Source organism: Gallinula chloropus (assembly GCF_964237585.1).
Source record: "Gallinula chloropus genome assembly, chromosome: 11".
Lineage (NCBI taxonomy): Eukaryota > Metazoa > Chordata > Aves > Gruiformes > Rallidae > Gallinula > Gallinula chloropus.
In genome coordinates, this window is record NC_140096.1 from 6,245,457 (window position 1) to 6,267,575 (window position 22,119).

The 22,119-nt window shown below is 42.0% G+C and overlaps 1 protein-coding gene across 1 annotated transcript; it reads left to right on the forward strand.

Annotated features, from left to right (window-relative positions):
• Positions 1 to 3,962: 3,962 nt before the first annotated feature.
• Positions 3,963 to 11,511, forward strand: LOC311195752 (ras-like protein family member 11A-like; the record flags this gene model as incomplete). The annotated part of the gene is made up of 4 exons (XM_084269179.1): positions 3,963 to 4,107; positions 5,487 to 5,543; positions 7,904 to 7,986; positions 11,044 to 11,511. The coding sequence occupies 4 exons, from the start codon at positions 3,963 to 3,965 to the stop codon at positions 11,509 to 11,511; spliced, it is 753 nt and encodes a 250-aa protein (XP_084125305.1).
• Positions 11,512 to 22,119: the final 10,608 nt, after the last annotated feature.

A 22,119-nucleotide genomic window follows, 5' to 3' on the forward strand; every position in this document is an offset into this window, starting at 1 on the left:
ACCAATAGACTTTTAGAAGAAAGATTGTTTTTGCCAGGGCTTGGCAGGGTGACAGCAATCACCATCTCCCCAGCAGGCTGGGTTCCTAGCATGATTGCACTCGCTCTGATCATCTGTTACTCCTTTTGTAAAATGGATGAGGAATAATTATATCCAGTTTTCAATCCAATTTGACATCCTTATGTGAGAAGCATTACGGTAATGGCAAATACTTTTATTTTTAGAATGCTTCAGCTCTGAAGATGTGTAGGAGTGCCAACAGTAAAAATAGAAAAATCTTATAAAAAACACAGCCAAAAGCAACATTGACCAATAAATAAATCTGTAAAAAATTTGGTGTGGAAATAACATAATCTCTGTGCAGCATGCAAAGGCACATATCTTTGCGTGGTGCAACCCAAGGAGTGGTTAATGAAATCACCAGAATCATCCAAATGCTTTCAAAGTCACTCTTGAGTTTTGCAAACATTCTCCCTCTAATTTAAGCTATTGTTCTTCCAAAAGAATTTGAATTTACAACATGATTTTCATAGCTAAATATAAGTCCATTGTGCACAAACAATTGAAATCTCTTTTAAAAACAGTTCTTATTCTACATGCTAAGGGTTATACAGTCTCAAATAGTGTGAATCCTTCTGCATGGTTTCACTGAGTCAAAAGACTGTTTTGACAATCTAGAAAATCAGGTAAGGATCAGATTTGAAAACCTCTGGCTTTGATTCTATGTCTTGTTCAGGTTTTTCAGAATCAGAGCCTAAAATTCATGATTTGGGGTGGGGGGAGGTAGGGAGGAGATTGAGAATACATGTAAAACTTTTGGAGATGACGCTGGTTTGTTTTTACTGCTGAAACCCACTCACTCTGGACACCCAGTGAAACCAGCTTTGGTAAGAAGCATGAGGAGCCTCGACTCATGCATGAGAAACTCAGATTGAACCATATTAGCAAAGGAACTCGGAATCAATTGGTTTGCTTCCAAGATGCAGTCTAAAACCGCTTTCACATTTGTTTTAAGCAACCAGAAGCCATCACAGCTGCCAAAAGAAGCAGTTCAACATTTCCTCCACCCCTGTGCTTTCATTACTGCCCCCACACATCTCTCCTCTTATGTCAGCACCAGCATTTGTACAAGCACATGGTAAACAGCTTTTCCAGTCTCTCCTCACAGAGCAGCTGCTCCAGTCCCATGATGGGTTTTGGGGCCCTGCTCTGTGCCTTCACAGACCCCTTGATGTACTGGAGATGGGGATGCTCTGAGGGTTTAGGTAAGCAGCAAAATGCTACCCCCCTCCTGAGGATGCCCAGCATTTTGTTGACTTTTTTTGATGAGTGTGAACTCCCAGCGATGGCTCCAAGGTTTCTTCCCTAATTTATGAGCCCCAGGTCCAAGTTCAGCATCATTTAATCACAGTTTATATTATTTTTCTCTAGGTCCATTGCCTGACATTTATCTAGACCAAAGCTCACCCTCCAAATTTACAAGCACTCCCTTTCTTCTGTGATATCCTTCAGGAGTTCCTCAGCACTGGCACAACATTTGGATACCTAAAAGGACTTTAACTTTTGTTTCTGCTGATTGTGTTGCCTCTCTTTTGGAGCAAGCCAGCGGATCTGTATGCTTCTAGGAATGTCTTTGCTCATATAAAATATTCTCCACGATCTTGCTTAACTGACTTGGCTTTGTTTCCTAGGCTGAAACTCTTCTGGCCACCTAGAAGCCGATAGATGTATTGCTGTTTGTTTTTTATAGGAAGACTATTCTGATGAATACATTTATATTGCTAACATATGTTTTTAGCAGCAAATGGTAACAAAGGTTCCAACATCCTACGCTTGCAGAGGTGGACAGTTACATCCTGCTGCTAGCTAATCCCCAGATTTATAATGTGTCCAGCTCAATAACACATTTCAAAGCATCCTGTTAATTGACCACAAGATTTTGAGCATCTTCCTATTCCTTGTCTCATTTTTCCTGTTCTTACAAAACTTGTGTGAGATTAAAGCACCCTGGTAATGACATTTCCTGGGAAAGATTTTGCAGTGTTTGGGTCTTTGTAAAAATCTGGAAGCAAACTTACACTGAGAACCTTTCCCATAGGAGCCAGGTCCCAAAAGACATATGATCTGGCCGCTCCCTCCCAGTACCATGAGCTGAGTAGCCTTCCAGACATTTTGTTCCACCTCTTTGTCAGCTGACTGTCATAACGGTCAAAATACTAACACTTGGTGCTTACACAGCAACTCTGCACAAATGTTGCTTCAGAAGTAAGTTTTTTAGAGGGGAAACAGAGCTTTAGAAAAGCAACACATCCATAAATCTTCTGAAACTTATTTCACTGGACTGCTGTGCACCAAAGCTGGATTTTTCTCAAGCCAGTTCACACTCAGCACATCCTCTCTGGATGCTGGTGTGGAAACCGAACTCAGCTGACAACCTGGCCCCAGGGCTTTGGGAAGAGGTAGTAACAACCTGGCCTGATTTCCCATCCTCTTGCACTAGCTCTCAACAGTACATCTTGCCTTTAAAACGTGCTGGGGAGAACTTGTGTGTATGCTGTGACTGAAAGCAGTGGCGTGAAAGCAGCTGGCCAGAAAAAAATGCCTTTTTGTTGGCTGAAGCCTCTACATAAGCCATGCCCACCTTCTGCCTGCTGGGAGCGTACAGAAGACAGGAAAAATCCTCATCCTCAGGTCTCTGTGATCTGCGGGTGGATTAGCTGCGGTGCCACTTCCCGTTACTGTCCACGTCTCCCACGCAGTGTGACAGGGCACCAGGCAGGCTTGCCTCTTCCCACCACTGCCTCAAGCTGCCCCTGCCCCTTGTAGACCTCCTTTGAGGAGTTTCTCAAAGACGAACGCTCTATTTTCTGTAGTTTAATTTACATCTGGTTTATATTATTTGCAGCTTTGCTTTATCTGTGTCATTCCCTCCCCACTGCTCTTTCTTCCCTCCCCATTATCCTTGATAACCGAGAGCTGACTGTAGCTAGCGTAGGGTTACATGCTGTCATCCCACCACAGCTTGCAGCCGCCAGCTGTCTTAAAACTATGCCGGGTTTTCCTACAGAAGCCATTCTTTCTTCACTCCCTCTGTCTGTCTTGCCCCACTGAAGGATACCAAGTCCTCCCTCAGCCTTCCACATCTGTTTCCAGCCCTAAATTAATTTTTCCATGTTTGGAGAAACTGCAGCGTCCCAGCTCAATGCTAACCTACATTCCAGCAGGCCGTTAAGACTAACAGCATGTGTAAACCAGCAGATCAAATGTATCCTGGAGGATATGTTTGTGAGCTAGTATTTTGGAATAGCCCACTGCTGCCGGAGAACTCTGGGGAGAAAAAATGTGTTTGTTTTCCCGAAGAGGAGTGTCCCATCAGCTTCAGCGCTCTGAAGGGGCCCAACTGCAGGACATAATAGGACTGGGAGAACAACAGAGCGTGGAACTGGGGCCAATTGAAAATGCAAAGAAGCTACGCAGGCAGAACGGGGTTATTCACAGCGCAATTAGAGCAGAGCAGGGGGGCAGCCATGTCTCGCTAAAAGCTCCACCGCGGGGACTGTGAAACAGAAGAATCTGGTTGCAGCGAAACGCCCAGGGACAGCACGTAAAAGAGGCGGTGGGGAAAGATGAAGTGGGGCGAGGGAGCGTGGCTGATGGAGGCACACGCTTGGTGCCCGGCTGGAGGAATGTCATGGCTTCACTCGTGATTGGCTGGGGAATGGAGGAGTCAGTTTTCACGGGGGCTGATCAAAAAGTTCCCTTCTGCTTTCCAAAGTTGCTGTCTGAGCAGAGGCATTGGGAAGAGGAGACCAGGCGCTCTAACATTCCGCAGGAAAGCTATTTAAATGAAATGAGAGGGCTTCTCTATCCAAGGATATACAGCCAAGAACAGACGTGGAGAAGCTGTTTTCCTTCTTTTTGCCCCAAACTCCTGCTGGGGTTGATCTGCTCTCATTTCTGGCATGCGTCTCCTCTCCCAGGATACTATGTCACAGTATTCTACTAACTTTCTCCTGCTCCCCATACCAGAGTATCCTGTATTAGACTGTGTGCCCAACAAAATCATCAAGCTCGTGGTACTGGGTGGCAGCAGCGTTGGCAAGACAGGTAAGTCCAAGGTGTAGTTCCATGCTTTTTCTTGCTGCTGAACTCACGAGCTGATTCACAGCTCAGATAGACCCGTGGCTGCGAAAACTCTTAAGCAACTCGAATATTTTAAGTTATTGTTTGGGTTTTTTTAGTGCCCTGAATAATCTGTGGGCCAGATTTTTTGTAGGTCAGCATGAGCAGCCAATGTGAGATGGCAGTTAGGAGGAGAGGGCAGTGTCGGGGCTCTGTACTCACAAATGATTCTACCTGGTCTCATGCAAATTATTTAACTGTGTCTAAATTTCCACACCCCAAAAATCTGGGCTAGTGAGTTTTATTTTCCTGTTTTAGATGTTTTATGCTCTGCGGACAAAAAACAGCATACAAGATGTGTCTTCCTGTATTATTCTCCAAAGGAGAGGAGTAGGAAAGAGGGCAAAGCAAGCATTATTGCTTTTGAATATATGGTTCATGATTTCAGAAATTATTAAGGCCAGATCTGTTTGACTACATCTGAAGTTCCACAGGGCTCAGTGAAGTGTTTGATTGTTTCAGATTTGAGACAGCCACGTTTTCATATTATTTACAAGTAGTTTGTTGAAGGTAGCTGCACAGTCCAGTTCATTGAAGGGTACTAAAGGGGTGACCCAGTAACCACCCCGAGAAAAAAATACTAAAGTTATTAAGCAAATGGCTTCGCAGTGATTAGGAATCTGCTGAGATGAAAGTGCTGTAGGAATATAAATTACTGTTGCCACGACAGGATTTTAAGTGTTATGAAGTGCTCAAGAAAAAGGGAAAGGTTCTAATCCAACAGCATAAGAAAGCACTGCGGGTTAAACTGAACAAGAAGGCCCAGGGCGCTGCAGCATGACCCATGTGTACAGAGTACGCCAAGTTTGTTTGCTGGGTGTGATTAGAGATTACTAATGGGTTTCATGAGGAGGATTGAGGATTTTTAAGGCTGGGAGGTAACATTACATCCATCAGCCTTGTTTCTTGTATGACACAGAGGTCTTAAATGCATGATTTGGGTTAGTTTCACTTTACTGGTTTGTTACTCTTTTTCTAAGTTGTTTCTAACCAAAGGTGGGCCAGATTATTCCACCTGCCATCACAATAAACAAACCTCCACATCCTGCACTGAAGAGTCACGCTGACTCTGAGGGGTAATTTCTAATACAAGTTGTGAAAAACTCTGCATTAGGTATCACAGCCTGGCCCCAGACCTTTTTCTGTGAGTGTTGAGAGAAACATTTGCAGAATAGTATGTGAGCAATTCAAAGATTAACTTGGTTTCATATTATACTAACTCTTCCATTAAGATATTACATATGTCCTGCAAAGATTCATTTTGGTTCCCATTAAAGACCCATACTTCTTTCATTGTTTTACAGCCCTGGTCGTGCGCTTTCTCACAAAGAGATTTATTGGAGACTATGAAGCCAACACTGGTGAGTCTGCTTTCTTCTGCAGTACTGCAGACAGCTTGAAAAGAAATCCACTCTGTTTTGTGACTGGTGCACATTATGGGGAAGCCAAGCAGTGTTAGATATCCATAACGTGCATATTTTCAATTAATAGCCTCAAGCTATGAGAGCAATAAATCAAAGGCTCATTATTTATGATCCTTTTAGTTTTGTTTTTTTTTTTTCTTTTCCCCAACATGATGGAAAAGGATCAGAGTAAAAGGTTTGCTTGGGGACATACCTATACTAAAATGCAGATTCGAGGAACAACTTGCCTATCAATTTACCCACGGAAATCCAATGCTGCTCTCTCCGCAACCCCAGGGAAGCCAGAGGAATTCCAAAGTGTGTAAAAGGCAGATCAGATTTTTTTTCTGTGTACTGCCTTTTCCCAGTGGCTTTTATGACAAGGGTGACTTCCAAAGTGGAGTCTTCTTTCTATAAGGTGAGCAAAATGATCGTATGCATTTCTTGTTTAATCCTGACATCTCAAAGGATGTGTGCATGTGAACTGCTTAAGTCACAGCCTCTGCTCTAAGAAAGTGCCAGCTGTATTGTCCAGTGTTGTAGAAAGGATCTATGTACACTGTGCTCATACCTTCTAGCACATCCCATGTGTAGGCCACCTCACAGATTTTGGGTGGAGGAGGACAGTATTAAGAGCAGTGATTGCTTCACTTTGGGGGTGGATGCTGCATTTAGAATGATGAGTTCAGAAAGGAGATGGCAGTACAATCCACCTTTGATCTCTGCCTGTCTGATGAAACACAGTCTGAAAGCTCCTCCTTACAGCTCCCTCTTGCTGACCCTAAGTAACCTCAATGGTTGGCTGCACTATTTCTCTTTCTTTTCCTTCATCTCTTCTATGGGAGACTGCACATCAAGTTAGACTTCTGAGCTTTGCAATGGATTGCTGCCAGAGACATTGCTGAGAACCACATGCTTTTCTCATTAAGCTACCAGCCCAACGGCCATGCTGCAGAAAAATAAATATGCCAGAAATAGGAAACAGGTGGCCGTGTATGTGTGATCATTCAACCATGCTTCTCCTTCAACTGGGTATAAGGCAGAGTACAGTCAGTGCCTGGAAGTACCTGCTCTTTTCTCCACAATGCATAAGAGAGTAGGAATGATGTGTTCTCTGGTCCTGGTTCAGGGGTGCAGTATCTCCCCATAAAACAGTACAAACTTTTCAGCTTAAAATCTGATCTGTTAAAAAAAAAACCCAGGCTGGATGACCTGACAGAGTCAGTATTAAGACATAATATGATAATGTTGGATTCAGATACAGCAAACTTTGCCATACTAAACGTCCTTATATTTTAAGTGTTTCTGTGAGCTCAGACTTTTTTCCACTGGTGTAAATCCACCTGTTTCCTTCATGATTTTCAGAAGTGATGGCATTACTGTCGCTAACTGACCTTCCTGTGAATCTGAATGCCTTACTCCCCAACAGATAGGATTTCCCTGTGTACAGATGAAGTGCTGTGTTTTAGGTACAGCAGTGGCAATTGTGTTTGGACAAGACTGAAAGGCTGTATGCAACAGCTGTGTATAGAACATTCCTTCACATGTCCATGTGATTCCTTTAAAATTTTAAAGGAAAATGATGATGGCATCTGTCACAATCATGGATAGTTCATAAGATCAAAACTTCAGTTTTCACTGTCACTTAATCTGTACTCCAATAATAAAAGTCAAGCCCAGAATAGCGATGGTCTTCTTAGAGCTGGGTCAGTCCTAGATGGTTTGAACTAGCACTTGAACCTGGATACGTGTCATTCAGGTTCAACAGAAGTCAGATTCAAAGTGTCCAATCTTTGGGGATTTCAAACAAACTCTAACTCTGGCTGACTGCTAAGGCCACACAAATGCTGAAGAGCACCTAGGTGAATTGTATGCTGTCACTTTTTCTGTGTCTGAAACTAGAATAGTTTCCTTCTAAAAAGACTTCCAGAGAAATGCAATAGGAAATACCTTGTTTCTTTTGCAGGCAACACCTGGTTTGAGATTAAAAATATACACAGTCCAGATTTTAAGACATTAACAACACGGACTGAAAACCTGAATGGGATTTACACACTCACTGTTTGTTTCAATGCAACACGCCATCTTTCCCAGACACTGTGCTAGGCATACATTCAAAACGTCTGACCACACAGCAAATTCAAAACCACCTTACCTAAGTAAACAGCCACACAACCACTCCCATGCCACCCCCTTTTCTATAAGCAGCTACATATCATAAGCCTCAAACATCTGGATTTCAACAGTCCTGTTTTGCCTTTATTTACCTCTCTTCTTTGTTACAGTCACTGATTCTAATGATTTTACTTTTCCACCAGGTGCTTTGTATTCAAGAAAGTTCACCATAGACGGGGAACAGATCTCTCTACAGGTGCAGGATACTCCCTTTGTTTCTTTGGAGGTAAAACATCTGCTCAGCACATCGGTACTTTCCAGCAGTTAGTCACTTCTTCGATTTCTTGATAAAATTAGGTATCCTCTTATCACCATCAAAATTATGTATCTAAGTTTGGCCTTAACCTCAGACTAAGCTCAGACTTGGCCAAATACATGGGAACACCACCTTCTCTCATCCTCTTCTAGACTAGCCCCGGACAGCTACCGTGTTCTGTCTGCACACACCAGTGTGTGCATGGCTTCATTTCAGTGCTATAGAACTGTTCCGTCCTGACTTTACAGAGCAGGATAAGCAGAGCTCCCACAGCCTCAGGTTCTATTACTGTTACCTCCAATTACTGGAGGAAGATTTAAGTGGAAAGCTTTGATAAAGTTCCAGAGTCTCCGCCACTTCTGGGGGTGCCCAGAAGAGAGGACCCCTTGTTTACTCTAGGCAAGAAGGAAACAAAAGCTGCTATGGAAGTCCTCCACATATTCAAGTGGGACTTAACAGTACAAAGGCCCTAAGCCTGCTTGCTTAAAGAGGGGCTGTGGGTGGTGGTTAGGCACAATTGGGGCTGCCTGATAAACACTTAACAAAGGGAATCTCAGCTCTGTTCTGTCCCACGGAAAGAGGAGGGAGGGAAAGAATTGAATTCCCTCTTTCACACCAGATACATGTTTATTTTTTGCTTTCCCTGTTTTAATTTAAGACTCTGCCTGAAAGTTCTGTGACTGTAGCCAGAGCTCCGCAGAATTTAATAATGCCAATAGCTGAGGTTTCTTCTTCAGAAATGATTTTAACTTAGTTAAGTAGGGGTTTCATCGTCTTTGTCCCAGTCAAAGGTCTGCACGGTTTCAGAAGTTCCCTCTGGCACACTTCTCTTAGCCTGTATCTCTCTGCAATCAAACGATACATCTGAAATTGTTTGAAGGGACTGTTCCTGACCAGGACTTGTTAAGACTGAGAATAGGTTGGGTTTTCTGTTAGAATCCTTAAGGAAAACAGTTTCTTGCATTCTGCAGGCTGGGTACAGTGTTTCAGGAGGAAGTCACGTGGAATCACTCAGGATCCAGGCCACACCAGAAATGTTAATGTTTAAGAGAGAAACAGAAGCAAACAGATAACTGGTTTTGTTAGGTGATTCATTGTTGCTTGGTCTGTACATGGAAAATGACCATGTGTTTCAAAATTCATTCTGGAGCAGAGATTTCCATTTTAAAATTAGCCCATTAGCCTTTGATTTTCCTGAATAAAGCATTCCGTTGGGGATTATCCATCCATCTCACTTCTGGGTGGGCCTAGCTGGAGTAACTGAGAATTTCTGCTCATTAGGGCTCTCTGAATTACACCTTCTCCAAAATAATTTTGAAATGCTTGCCAGATCAATTAGTTCTTTTTCCCCATGAAAGGGGTTTGCTGGTGAAAAGCGGCTAGTGGGATGTGAAGGGTGGCTAATTATCTACAGATTGGATACAACCCAGATACCAACAGCACAAATTGCCCTTCTTCCCACAGTCCACCCTGTCCTGGCTTGAGTTTGCTCTCATTAACCTTTTAAACAAGACTGCTAGTGAGAATCTCTCCAGATTCCATGTGCAACTCTGTTGGGTTTTTGGGTTTTGGGGAGGGAGAGGAAGGATAAGAGCATCTGTGAAACAATTTCACTGTTAACAGGATTTAGTGTTACTGTGAGCTGGAAAACAACCACTAGACATGATGAGCCAGTGTCTCTATAGGCAATACTTAATTATTTACAGAGGGCAGTTAGTTAGCAGAACTCCTGTGGACAGTTGCAAGCCAAATTTATCTCTGAGCCTTCAGAAACTCTGCTTTCTTCTCCTCACAGAAAAGCCTTGTTGGTAGTCCTGTTTTCACTGTCTGACATACCGTGAAAGAACTGCCCAGTTTTATTCATTCTTTTTCAGCCCTGCTTCCTGAAGTTAGGCTTTGTAATTCACACTTAGGTGTCTAAATAAAAGTGATCTGTTTTGGGAGATTGCTTAACACATGCAAATTCTGTAAAAATGACTGTAAATGGCAGGTGTATACTTGATAGATGAACCCACAACTTAGCAGTAATAGTCAAAGTTTGGGCTCTGTATTTGCAAAGTTGAATTCCCACTAATATACAGAAAAGCCTCTTATTCCTACCAACTTCCTCAAGAGCTGAATACTGAATGTGCTTAGTGTCTTTTTGGAGATGAAGGGAATGACAAAGTTCCAGAAAGCCTGTAATATTGACAGGAACGTCAGTTCTTACAAACCAAACAATCACTGCAGCAGTGATCTCCCTATCTGGTTAGGTTACATGCCAGCCCTTGGAACAAAGAGTAGAGGATTAGCTGAAAATAGCTTCATCTTGAGAAGTGAGCTGATGTCTTTTCAGACCCCACAGTGTTGTATTCAGTTTTATACTCCCAACACTGGTGACTGTTATGGCTGGCTGAGTAGAAGTGGTGATGGACTGAACAAACAGTGTGGCCCGCAAAACAATAATACAAACCCATTAGTGCTGCACAAATGAGCAATGAGACTGCACCTCATTCTCAGTCCCAGCAATTAGCTATTTGTAAGAAATTGCTTTTTTCAAAGTAACTTTGCCTTTGACTATTGAGGGACCTGCAGGGCAGAAAAACCTGTCAGGCTTCACCAAACAGAGTATCTCCCCATCCGTGGGGACATTGAACACAGAATTGGAAAAAGCCCTGAGAAACCACCTTGGTGGACAACCCCTCACTGGCTAGTGTGACTTGCCTGCTGAAGTTTATAATGCTTTTGCTGTGCCCATCACAAGTTTATCCATAGTAAAAGCGCAGCTTTCTCTCGCCCTGGTTTAGTACAACAGAACACAGAGCAAACTTTTCAATATTGATATTTTGTCTTTTCTCTTATCTTGAACCAACTCACTTTGACCCCTCTCCACTCCTGTACTGCTTACCTGTAATCTGTTATGGACACAGTAGAAGTTTCTACTGACCTTGGTACATTCCGAGGAGCTAACAGTGCTGTTTGACTGTTTACTCTGTCTGCTACCTGTTCTCAGTTTTCTAATCTCACACCTCTTGGTTTTGATGGCAGGATGACACTGACAGCATATGCTGCCAAGAGCAGATAAACCGTTCGATCTACTGGGCAGATGGCTTCGTTTTTGTTTACTCCATCACAGACTATGAGAGCTACCGAGTCATCCGTCCCCTTCACCAGCACATCCGCAAGATTCACCCAAATGCTAACATTCCCCTGCTTCTGATGGCAAACAAAGGAGATCTCCTGCGAGCCAGGCAGGTGTCCTCCAAGGAAGGACTCCAGCTAGCCAGTGAACTGGGGGGTACTTACTATGAAGTCTCAGCTCGGGAGAACTGTGAGGGAGTGCATGAAGCCTTCCAGCAGCTCTGCCAGGAGGTCAGCAGAATGATTGGGAGCTGCAATGGAGAAAAACGAAGAGGCCTCCACCTTGTCCGACCCAAGTCTCCAAATATGCAGGACTTAAAGAGACGTTTGAAACAGGCTCTGACTTCCAAAGGGAAATCTGCCACCACACTTTGATGTAGCTGGCAAAAATTGTTTTCCACAGCCCTGAAAAAAAGTCTAGAAAATAAGCTGGTAGTAATGGGCATCGCTGAAATTCAGCAATTGAGTTGTGTGAGAGGCTTTTTCATTTTGTTTTTTACATCTTCCTTAAAAATCCCATGCTTATTGAGGAAAGGAACTTGCAGAATTTGCTCTTTGGGGCAAGAATTTAGAAACTTATTTAAAAAATAGATTGTCCCAAATGATTCCCTTTTTGGAAGGGGCACCGTCAAATGTGCATTTTTATTAATAAAAATAAATCCTACTTTTAAGAGAAGTGACTTTTTAGTAGTGATGGTTGTATTCCCAAGTGCAGGCAATAAGCTACAGCAAGGCACAAGGAAAGTGCCATGACCTATACTGAGCAAGCAAAATTTACCAGATTTGCTTATTCACGAGATTTTAAAATAAAGGTAAAAAGTGAGTTAAGAACATAAAGAAGTGAAAAGTAGTAATTGAAAACTTTTAAATTGTCATTTAGAAAGTGTTCTTAGCAACTTGGGGAGAGCTTGGTTCATATGCAAGCTTTAGCCTTGCAGTCTCCCTTTAAAGGGAAATAAAAAAAATTACTATTTTTTCAGTTTATTTTTCTTTGAACACATATTGTTATAGAAAGTGGTTCTATGGGCAAAATACATACCTGCAGCAACATTTTGTAGTCTGTTTCTTAATGGCATATTTCTCATTTTTCTGTAGGTTTCCTACATGGTAATGAGAGAGGGACGAATAGAGCAGCGTGGTTTAAAACCTCCAAAGAAAACAGGCTGTATTAATCAAGAGCAAGGAGGTGACCTAAAACTATTTAATCTATCTTCCAAACTAGCTAGATTACAAGTTCAAGGTGCTATTTTAAATAAACAAGGATTTCACATAAAGCAAATTTAATTAATTAGTTTTGTTTTGTTTTTAAAGAAGAAAATACCTGAAATTTCTGGCTTTGGGAATTCATAATGTTGTTATTTGCCTTGAGACCAACCTTTACTCCACACCTTGCATTGCACTGAAATCGCCAGTCTAGCAGCACTTAGGTCACTGGCAGCATCTCAGTGCCCTGTGTCTCAGCACTGATGAAGGGATTTGAAAGTGTATTAGGGATGTGGTTTAGCTTAGGATGGGATTGGTTGGACTTGATGATCTTCAAAGATCTTTTCCAACCTTGTGATTCTGTGATTCCTGTGAGCTGGCCTGGTTTTTTTTTGGTAGCAATAACAACACCACGAAGCATCCATCATTCTGTTCCCAATAAGAGTGGAAATAAACTGGGTGTGGACCATGCAAAAGTCAGGATGTAACTATCTTTTCTTTAAACAGACCAAATGAGCAATTGACAGGACCATGACACAAAGTAAAGCACAATGATCTATACTCAGGAACACAGATGGGAAACCCTAGTTTGATGGATACAAAAAATACTCCCAGCTGTGGTTTCATCTGGCAATACTGAGCTAAATCAACTTTTTCCTCATTTTGAGCAGCAAAAATGTAAATTGAGTCTGATGAGTATTTATAGAGCTCAGGGCTTGAATACATATTTTATATTTTGCTCGTCCCTGCGTTAGACAACTCTCATCATGGTTTTCCTTATCACCTGGATTTGCTCTACGTACAGGTCACCTTCTTTTCTATTTGTTGTTTGCCACAGCTCATCATCTGGGAGTGTCTTATGTTTTTGTTTGGGGTTTATTTTGTAATTGGTTACAAGTGGTAGTACAAGGGGAAAAAGAAAGTTCGATCATCCAAACAGGGACTCCAACAGTATCAGAGAATTTCTACTTTAGCTTATGGTTTGCTAACAATTCGATGTTTGAGCAGAGGTTGGTATGGTGTTCATTAGCACCGAATTTCAGTATTTTAAATTACTGATAGCACAGCTCAAATATCAAATCTAAAAATTCAGTCATGAAACAGAGAAAAAAAATTGTGAGACACACAGACTGAAAATCGTTTACATTGGAAAAAGATCACCAGTTTTCAATAGCAATTAAACATTTTACCCTCCCATTGCTGTATAAAAAGGGCTGAATTTGCTGATGACAATTTGCTGACAACATTTGTTTTCATAAGATCCTAAGAGAATTAGGAGCTCTAGCTTGTTAAATTTGTTTGAAACTTGCTCTTTCAGCTCTAATCCTTTCCTTTTTGTGAAGAGTTCCACATTTCAAACCTGTCATTGTTTTATTTTTTATAGTGATTATTTTGATATTAATAAAAACCTGCAAGGTCTTTTTAGAGTAGTGTATAAAATGGCTCCCTTACATCTCACATCTTTAAATGTTCCTTGCTTCTACTATAATAAAAATACACTTTTTTCTCTTTCTTATAACCTAATACTCCCTGCTTTGGGACTACACATGAGTATTCCTATGACTGTATTCCTACATAAGTAAGTATTCCCACACTCTTGCAGCACTGATGGGGGAAAAGAAAAAGTCTACATTTTAGCTAGGGCTAAAAAATATTGAAACATTTAAGTCTTCTCCTAAATACTAACATGTGGAAAACATTTATTCCACTACAGAAACTCCAGTATAGTATTTCCTTTGTTCATTGACCAGCAATACAAATCCTGTAATAGCTTTGATACTGGTTTTAAGCCAGAACATACCATCTACAGAAGACAAAAGAGCTCAGGATTTTTATTAGCTCTGCAGTACTTCAGCACCAGAGCACACCACTGTGTCACTGAAGCGAAGCAGGGCTAAGGAAAGAGAATGGTAGTATGAAAAGCCTGGAGAAGAGAATGTTATAGAATTGCCTAAAAATAATCACATAAAATATCAAAGATTAGTCATGTAGAGCCCGATCCTGAATTAGAATCTTCAAGCTGCCAGGTGAAAAACATGTCTCCTACTGACGGTTTCAAATTCAGCCTCTAGAGAAAAGGTACTTGACATAAAATCAAGAGAGTAAAGGAAAAAAAAAAAGAGAGATTTCAGAGTGGATTTCTATTATTTTTTGTAATATCAAGGCAAATTCTCTTCACAGTTGTATTGGTTAAGTCCAGATGAACTCCACTGGAAGCAATACCAACAGCAATAAGCTGTAAAATTCACTTCCTTTTTTATTTTTCCCCATCCCTCTTCATTCTCCTGAGCAGCTTAAATCTTTTGCACCATCTGGCTTTCAAGATGGTTTACTGCTGGGTTTACTTGGGCACAAAGCAGTTGAGTGATTTGCCTCAAGGTTACACAGCTGAGCAAGTACTTGAGAGGAACTCAAAAACTTCGTCCTTTGTAATTACAACTACCAGACCATACCACCTCCCTCAAGGCATGCACAAAGCACGGTGAGTTGTATTACACAAGAATGTAATTAAAAGTTGGGAAAAGTTACTTAAATTACAAGGTATGTTAAGAACTGACTGAGCAGAGTATTGCTGGCATGCTGGTACCAGGAGACTGGCTGATGAGTTATTGAAGGTATCTGTAAGTGGGTATTTTCTGCAGTATTGCCGTCAGCTGTGTTTCTCACATGTTTCCAGTGGTTCCCCATGGAACGACAGTATGACCCAGGAGAAGGGAAAATCAGGCTCTATTTTTAACTTTTTCAGTGACTTGCTGGAAGTTAAAAAAAGATTTCCGGTTTCACTGTAAAAACCTCAAAAACAGGGACAAAGGTGCTAGAAAAGATGATCCAATCTATGACCTTGAGACAAAGAAAGACTCCTCCTTTGATAATTTTTCACACCCCCCGCATTCTCACTGGCTCTGCCTCTTCTGTCCCTCTCCATTCATGCCTTTGTGTGAGTTTAACTCAGCAAGCAAAAACTTCTGTGACTGCTCTTCCTTAGGCTTCAAAATATGTACTTTTGTCTGTTTAATTTAAAATTTGTTTCCAAATATTTTAACCCCAAACATGGTTTATAGCAAGAGAAGAGTGTCTACTTAGCCTTTTGACTTTATTTACCTAAAGAATTTTAAAGCACATCTAAATGAAGTTAGTATAGTGCTGTATTTAGACAAACCTTTGAATTCATGCCATCTCTCCCCAAGTGCTCCCACTGGCTTAGTCTGATATTTCCTTCCCTTGTTTTGTGCTTATCATGTTGAGCTCATTTGTGCTGCATAGTCATTGCTTACTTAAACCTACTTAGTTCTTGTAGAGTTTTGCTGCTCTTCTCTAAAACTTCTTCTGTTTGATCAAGGAAATTCTCTAAGCAGCAGTGCAGGCGGTAGAAGAACTCAGAACAGCTGGTGATTTTCTACTGTCAGATTTTTGCCCGTTATTGAAGATTTTGGGATGAACAATGGAGAGTGGTGGGAGAACGATGCAGCAAACCCAGTTCTAGTCTCCCCTCATCTGTCAATCTTCTTTGTGACAATAATTTTATCCATCATGAAGTGGACAAACTTTATCCAAAGTGATAGTGTTTCAGCATGGATTCCTGCAGATGGAAAAAACACCAAACATGAAGCAGAGAGGAATTGACAGGCTCTGGAAAGGCTAGGCTCCAATTAATTCAGGAGCTGTCATACCAATCTTCTTTTCTTTAGAAGATACATTTTTTACATTTTCCTTTTTATCCAAATGGGCTTCAAGACTTCTGGATCTCATCACACACACACTTAACTGTCTCCTCTGTAGCAGCTCAAGGGGAAGCTGCACATTTTCTAAATATGATGGGTGAAAGTATGCATGCCTTGTGCTGTTATTATGGATGATTGTGGAGACTGTTCCTAAGGATAATGTTTTTCTTCTTTCTGGGCATTATTGCGGAGCGCTAACAATCAGTAACTGTTCATTCTGGAAAGATGTTAGTATTGTTTGCTGAATCTGAAGCCATACTCTGTACCTCCTCTGCTGGTTAGAAAGCTCACCAGATAGGCAGGGATTGGACTTTTTCTGATGTCACCTTTGAATCCTTACAAAGAAAGTTGAATTGTGTCACTTTTTGACTGGGATCCAGGTTTCCAGATGCTCATAGGAGCCACCACTCTTCACAGTGTTCTGCATCGTATTTAACTTCAAAACTCCCAGTATTTTCCTATGTCACAATGAAAAAGAGAAACTACTTTGGAATATTACACTGAAGTGCTACAGTCTACAGGACTAGAACTCATGCTCTATAAGCAAATGTGTTTATCATTGCACATGATCAAGACTCGTTATTCAACTAGCAGAACAAGGTATCACCTCAGCAGTTCTGTGGCTGTCAGTAAAGAGCAGTGGGGCAGGGGAATGAGAGACAGACACCAAACCTTTAAATTATGCTCCTGTGAGCGTTTGATTTTCAGTAAGACGGGCTGACTCTCCCTCAAGCACTGAGTAGGGAACTGGCTGGTGGCAGTGCCACTTCCTATAAAGCGGTGGTGGCAATTCTGGCTCACCAGTCTGTCCTCCAATCCATCCCTTTGGCAATGGTGGGGGAAGTCAACATTTGTGAGAAGAACCGCCCAGGTGCACAAGAAAGGGCTACTGGAAAACCACAGGTTCTCTGAGGCAGAACCAAAATGGAGTTTCTGTGAACTACACATCTGGAGGTGCTCTGCTGAAATGGAAAGCCAGAATCCAGGCCTCGGAGAGCCATTAGCATTTTCCATCTACATCCTTCCAGAGCAGTGGTGAAACCCCCATATCTTCGTCACATTCCAGCCCACGTGGTTACATTATGCCTATGTCAAAGTAGCTTCTTCTAAAGGACTACAGTAGTATTGCTAGTCTCAGAGTGGATACTTGTACAGCTCCAGCAATGAACGGAAGGTCTGAGTTGCCATTCTTATCCGCCCTTTTAACTGCCAGGACCACCTATGAAGTCCAGAGTCCAAGAGCTAGTATCAAATACCAAATATATCTGACTAGTGTTCATCAGTCTGTGCTGGCTCTCAGGAGAGTCATAATCTGCCAAAAGAACAGCTTTTAAAACCCAGAATACATATTTGTGTCAGGGCTGTGAAATGATGCATTTTATGTCTAAGTGCTATTCTGCTAGCATTACTTATTAGGCAGCTTCAAAGAAAGCAAGAAGTTTTGCTTCTAAATCCTGAGTGCTAATCATTGTGATTCCTCATTTTATCTATTTTTGTATTTTTAATTTTAGCCATTTGTACTTACGAACCTCACACTGAGGAATGAAACAAAACAAATGGACCTCTTTTTATATGTTTGGCAATGCATATTTTCCTCATGCTGCAAATATGTCCCAGCACTAGAAGAACCATGAATCATGAATAAGGCTGAGATACGATGTTCGGTTTCTAAAGCCCAGACACCCCTCAATCCCTCTGCTCCGGCTACTGGTAAGACCACTGGTAAGACAAAGAGTATACATCTAAACCACACCACTGTTCACCACCTATTTATAAGTGGTTTGCAAGGAGCTTTAAAATCCAGGCTTCAAAGGATGAGGGGAGAAAGCTGTTGAAGGGTTAAACGTTTCCTGCCTTTAATCTCGAATCACGTAATGTGGAATGAATGTTTGAGCTCAAAATGTTTCCTCACTTTGACAGTTTCATGGTGTGAGGTCAAAGTGTGGGAGAGATGGAGAGAAATGAGGAGGAATACAGAGTGGTAAGCTAGTGAACCCAGAGAAACAAAGCCCAGAGAAATAAAAAGGGTGGTTTCTCAAGCGGCTTCAACCCAGCTGGAAGGGGCTGTGGTGGAGCAAAATGTGTGTGACTTTAAGGACTTCCTGCTCCGAGCTGCCTCTGCTTCTCCCATGTGTGCGTGTTCCTGCTCTGGGCACAGTTCCCACGCTACATTGCAAAACGCGCCTTGAGTTTCTCACAGTATCTCTGCCCAGACACAAACTGCAGCTTGAGTCCTTCCTGCACCCTGCAAATTCGGGATGTGGGACTCTTCTGGGGGTACAGCTTGCTATATTTATTTTTCCTGCCCATGCAGATCTTTTCCTAGGTTTGTTTTGGACACCGAAGGACCCTACCCAAGGCAGCACACTTCAATTTAAAAACTCAACAGATTTCAGAATAATGTGATTTTTTGCACCAACAAAGACAGGCTGGCCTGCTTTGACTTCATCTGTGGGCCTTCCTATGAGGACAAAGTAATCTCTCCCTGATGACTGTCACAATGTGAGGATATATTTCTAGAGCTCAGTGCATCACACGTTTGCTTGTTTCCCCTTGTAGCTTTCATCTCCTTGCTGCAGGCAAAAGTTTCCATTTGGTGAATTTCTACTTATTTAATTTCTTGCCACTTAACATAAACTGCTAATCACTGGTACACTGAGGAAAAAAGAAAATGTAGAGAAACACTGTAATAACTATATTCCATTAGCCCTCCCCCTTAACCCAAACACAACAGTCTCGACCTCCCTGCTTCCACCCCGAGTTGCACTCAAGTACACCTCAATTCCATGCTTCTCTTTCTTGAGTAAGTCTGAGGGAGGGCATCACGTGCTCCTTTGGCGGGCTAATGTTTTGACATACAGTGGGGTGTTGCGTGGGTATCAGCTGCTGGTGACAGGCACATGCAGGCAACCCTACAGTTCATGCCAGATAAGGACAGCTCCCTCTCCCCCCACCCCCCACAAATGATGGCAGTAACACAAAGGGATTGGGTAGGTCAGACTATTACTGAGAATAGTAAAATCTGCATCTTCCCACCAAATGATAACAAATGTCTGAAGGGAATCAGCTGACAAATCCTCTTGCTCAACACCACTTGCCCCTAAGCTGCACAAAAAAAAACCCCACCTCCTTTCATGGCAGGAAATCCTCAGGCCAGTTTGTCACCAGGATTCAGAAAGATTTATTTAAATACAATCAAGTTAATAACAGTAGATTTTGACTGGTGAGTGATACAGCCAGAAAAGCTGGTTGGCAAGCCCTTCTGAGGGCTGGTAGGTACAGTACCAACCCTGCTTTAAGGCTATCAGGCAAATGTGAGTTCTAATGCTCTCAGGCTCCTCCAAGGAGAAGGACCCTAGAACTCTTTTTAGGACTTCTACATGAAAACAATTTCTTATGGTTTAGGAAAAGGTCAAACTCCTGCCCACAGCTCCAAACCATTTATTTCTGGAATGGGCTGCATGAAAATTCCCAGGTCAGAGTTCACAGCATGCAGTTTCACCTTCAAACCAAAGGGAAAGATGCTAATTGAAGTATCTTTTAAAATGCTACAATGTGTATCATGGAACACACTTTGTGGGACCCTACCAGATCCTCTAGGTCTGTATCCTCACCCTCCCTGTCCCTTGGGCATGTTTTCCTGCTAGTACAAGACATAATGCAACCTAAGGGATCAAAACCAGTGCAGAGTGTTGCTCAGGTTGTCCCACCTCCCAGCTACAGTCCCAATAAAATTAAAAAGAAACTTCCTTCCTTTGCAAAGCGTTTTGAGAGCTACTGATTAAAACTCCTGCGTGTAAGCCAGGTGTCATGCTTTTTTCAGTATTCTATTGCTGCACCCTTGTATGGAGAAGAGCTCATGGTTTGTTATTAATAGAGCAGGAAGTGGGGATTAAACTTTGCTCTTTAACCACAAACAAAAGCTAAGAGCGCTCTGTAGCTTCTGGGTAAACATAGGAATGAACAACTGTTCCTGAGGATAGTGAATCCCAGAAGCAGAAACCTAGATTGATGTCTCACAGGGAGCTGAATTAAAACAAGGTCAGGCTTGGCAGCCTGCATCTTCTTCACCTTGTGCGTGTTCTCCAAGGGATTGATCTGGACTATAACTGTTTTGACACAGGGTTTCCGGTTGCAAAAGCTCTGTGCAGGCTCCACATCAAGCAGCTGGGATTTTTTTTTTTATGTGCACCTAAGCCACATTTTTGAGTGGTGTAAATTGCCATAGCACCATGAGAGTCTTGCAGATCGAAATAAATCCAACTGTCAATTTTTATTACCTGAGGATTCAACCCAGCCTAAAATCCATCCACAGCAAAAAAACCCAACCCCACATTACTGAGGCTAGGAAGGTAGTTTCTCATATGCAGGCAAAGTAGGGTCTTTTCAAAGCCCAGGTAGCCTTTGTGTCTACCAGTTGTCTCCATTAAGTCACATGGAAAAAGTTTGGAGAGTTATCTAGACAAAAGCTCTTCATCTTTAGTTGTCCTCCAATGTGCTTTAAACTCCTCATAAATATTTTGCATTCACTTTCCAGGAACAGCCCAGCTTCATCCTGGCATGAGAGTCCTTGGTGACTAGGATACCAGTTACCCTGGTGTGCGGCACCAAACTACTGCGATGCATGTGGGAGTCCTGACCTACATGTGGGCTACTAGACTATCATAAAACAGATATGACATTGCAGCAACAACCAAAGAGATTATTTATAGATGCACCAGCACCTTCTAGCATGGTACAGAAGGCCGTAAACTGCCACTGGCCGTATCGGTACATCCAGATAGCACAGCGATTGCCTTTGTGGCCGTATCAGACACTGGCCTGAAAACAGCATAGCTCTGTTAGCACGAAGCTGCATTCTAGCTAATAATCCCAGATTAACTGCAAAAAATGTAGCACTCTGCTAACACAGCCCTGCTGCTTCCAGTTCTGGAGCTGGTTTGGTCAGCATTAACTGAGGACTCTCTGCCCCACTCGTGTGATGCGGCCATGCCCTTAGAGTTCCACAGCTGGGGTGTTTGTTGGAGAAATGCTAGTTTGCTCACCCACTCGGCACAGAAACTATGCAGTGTGGTTGGTTCTTTTTTTGAAATGGTCATAAGTAACAAAGCACAACCCATACACTCATAGAGACAGCACTGCTCAACATCATCACAGAAATTCACAGGAAAAGAATTGCCCTCCTGCTGCTTCTGAATAGCACAAAAACCTAAATAATCTTACCACAAGAATTCAGTGAGCAAAACAAAGCCTAAATTCATCAGCATTATCTTCTTTAAAGTTCAAGCAGTGTTTTACAAGTGCTCTATGGTATGAGCAGCTTTTACAATTGCTGCACACTTACTGTGCTGTACATTGGAGATGTGACAGACACAGTGTTCTGGAAACATCTAAGGGCATCAGAGCATGTTCATGTATTATAACACCAGGGGTTGGAAGTAGCTCTGCCACTGCGGTACATGCCCAGATATCCAGGTCTAAGAAAGGGCTATCGCATAACAATAAACAGGACTCCCTTGTCCAGTTGTTTAGCAGGGCATAAAAGCAATCAAAGAGATACTGAGGAAGCCAGTCACGGAAAATTTAGGTCATACTATTTAATTTGGTTTTGTGGTTATGTTCCTTCTTTAATGTGTTTCCCTCCTTCTGCTTTACTGATGTTTCTAATGATGATGGCAACTATGTAATCATCAAGAACTGAGTGCTTTTCTGAGTATCAATGCCCAATTTACCTTTCAATGTTCTGGTAGGTCCAGATGCCCCAGAAAAGATATCGTCACTGGTGATTTATAAGGCCATGATAGAAGACCTGCAGTTGCACTGCAGAACCATGCTTAATATGTATTAAATAAATAAATAATGAATGAATATTCTCAGTTCATCATTGGTATCTAATTTCTTTAATATTTTCTCTACATCCTCAATGGAGGCAAGTATGTGTCACTGAAAACTCAGTTTTATATTGTACCACTTTAGAGTGACAGAACAGCTGTGTGGAGGGGTATGCTTTATACCAGACTTCAGTGCCAACAGTTTCCACTACTGAAGTCCCAAGCTA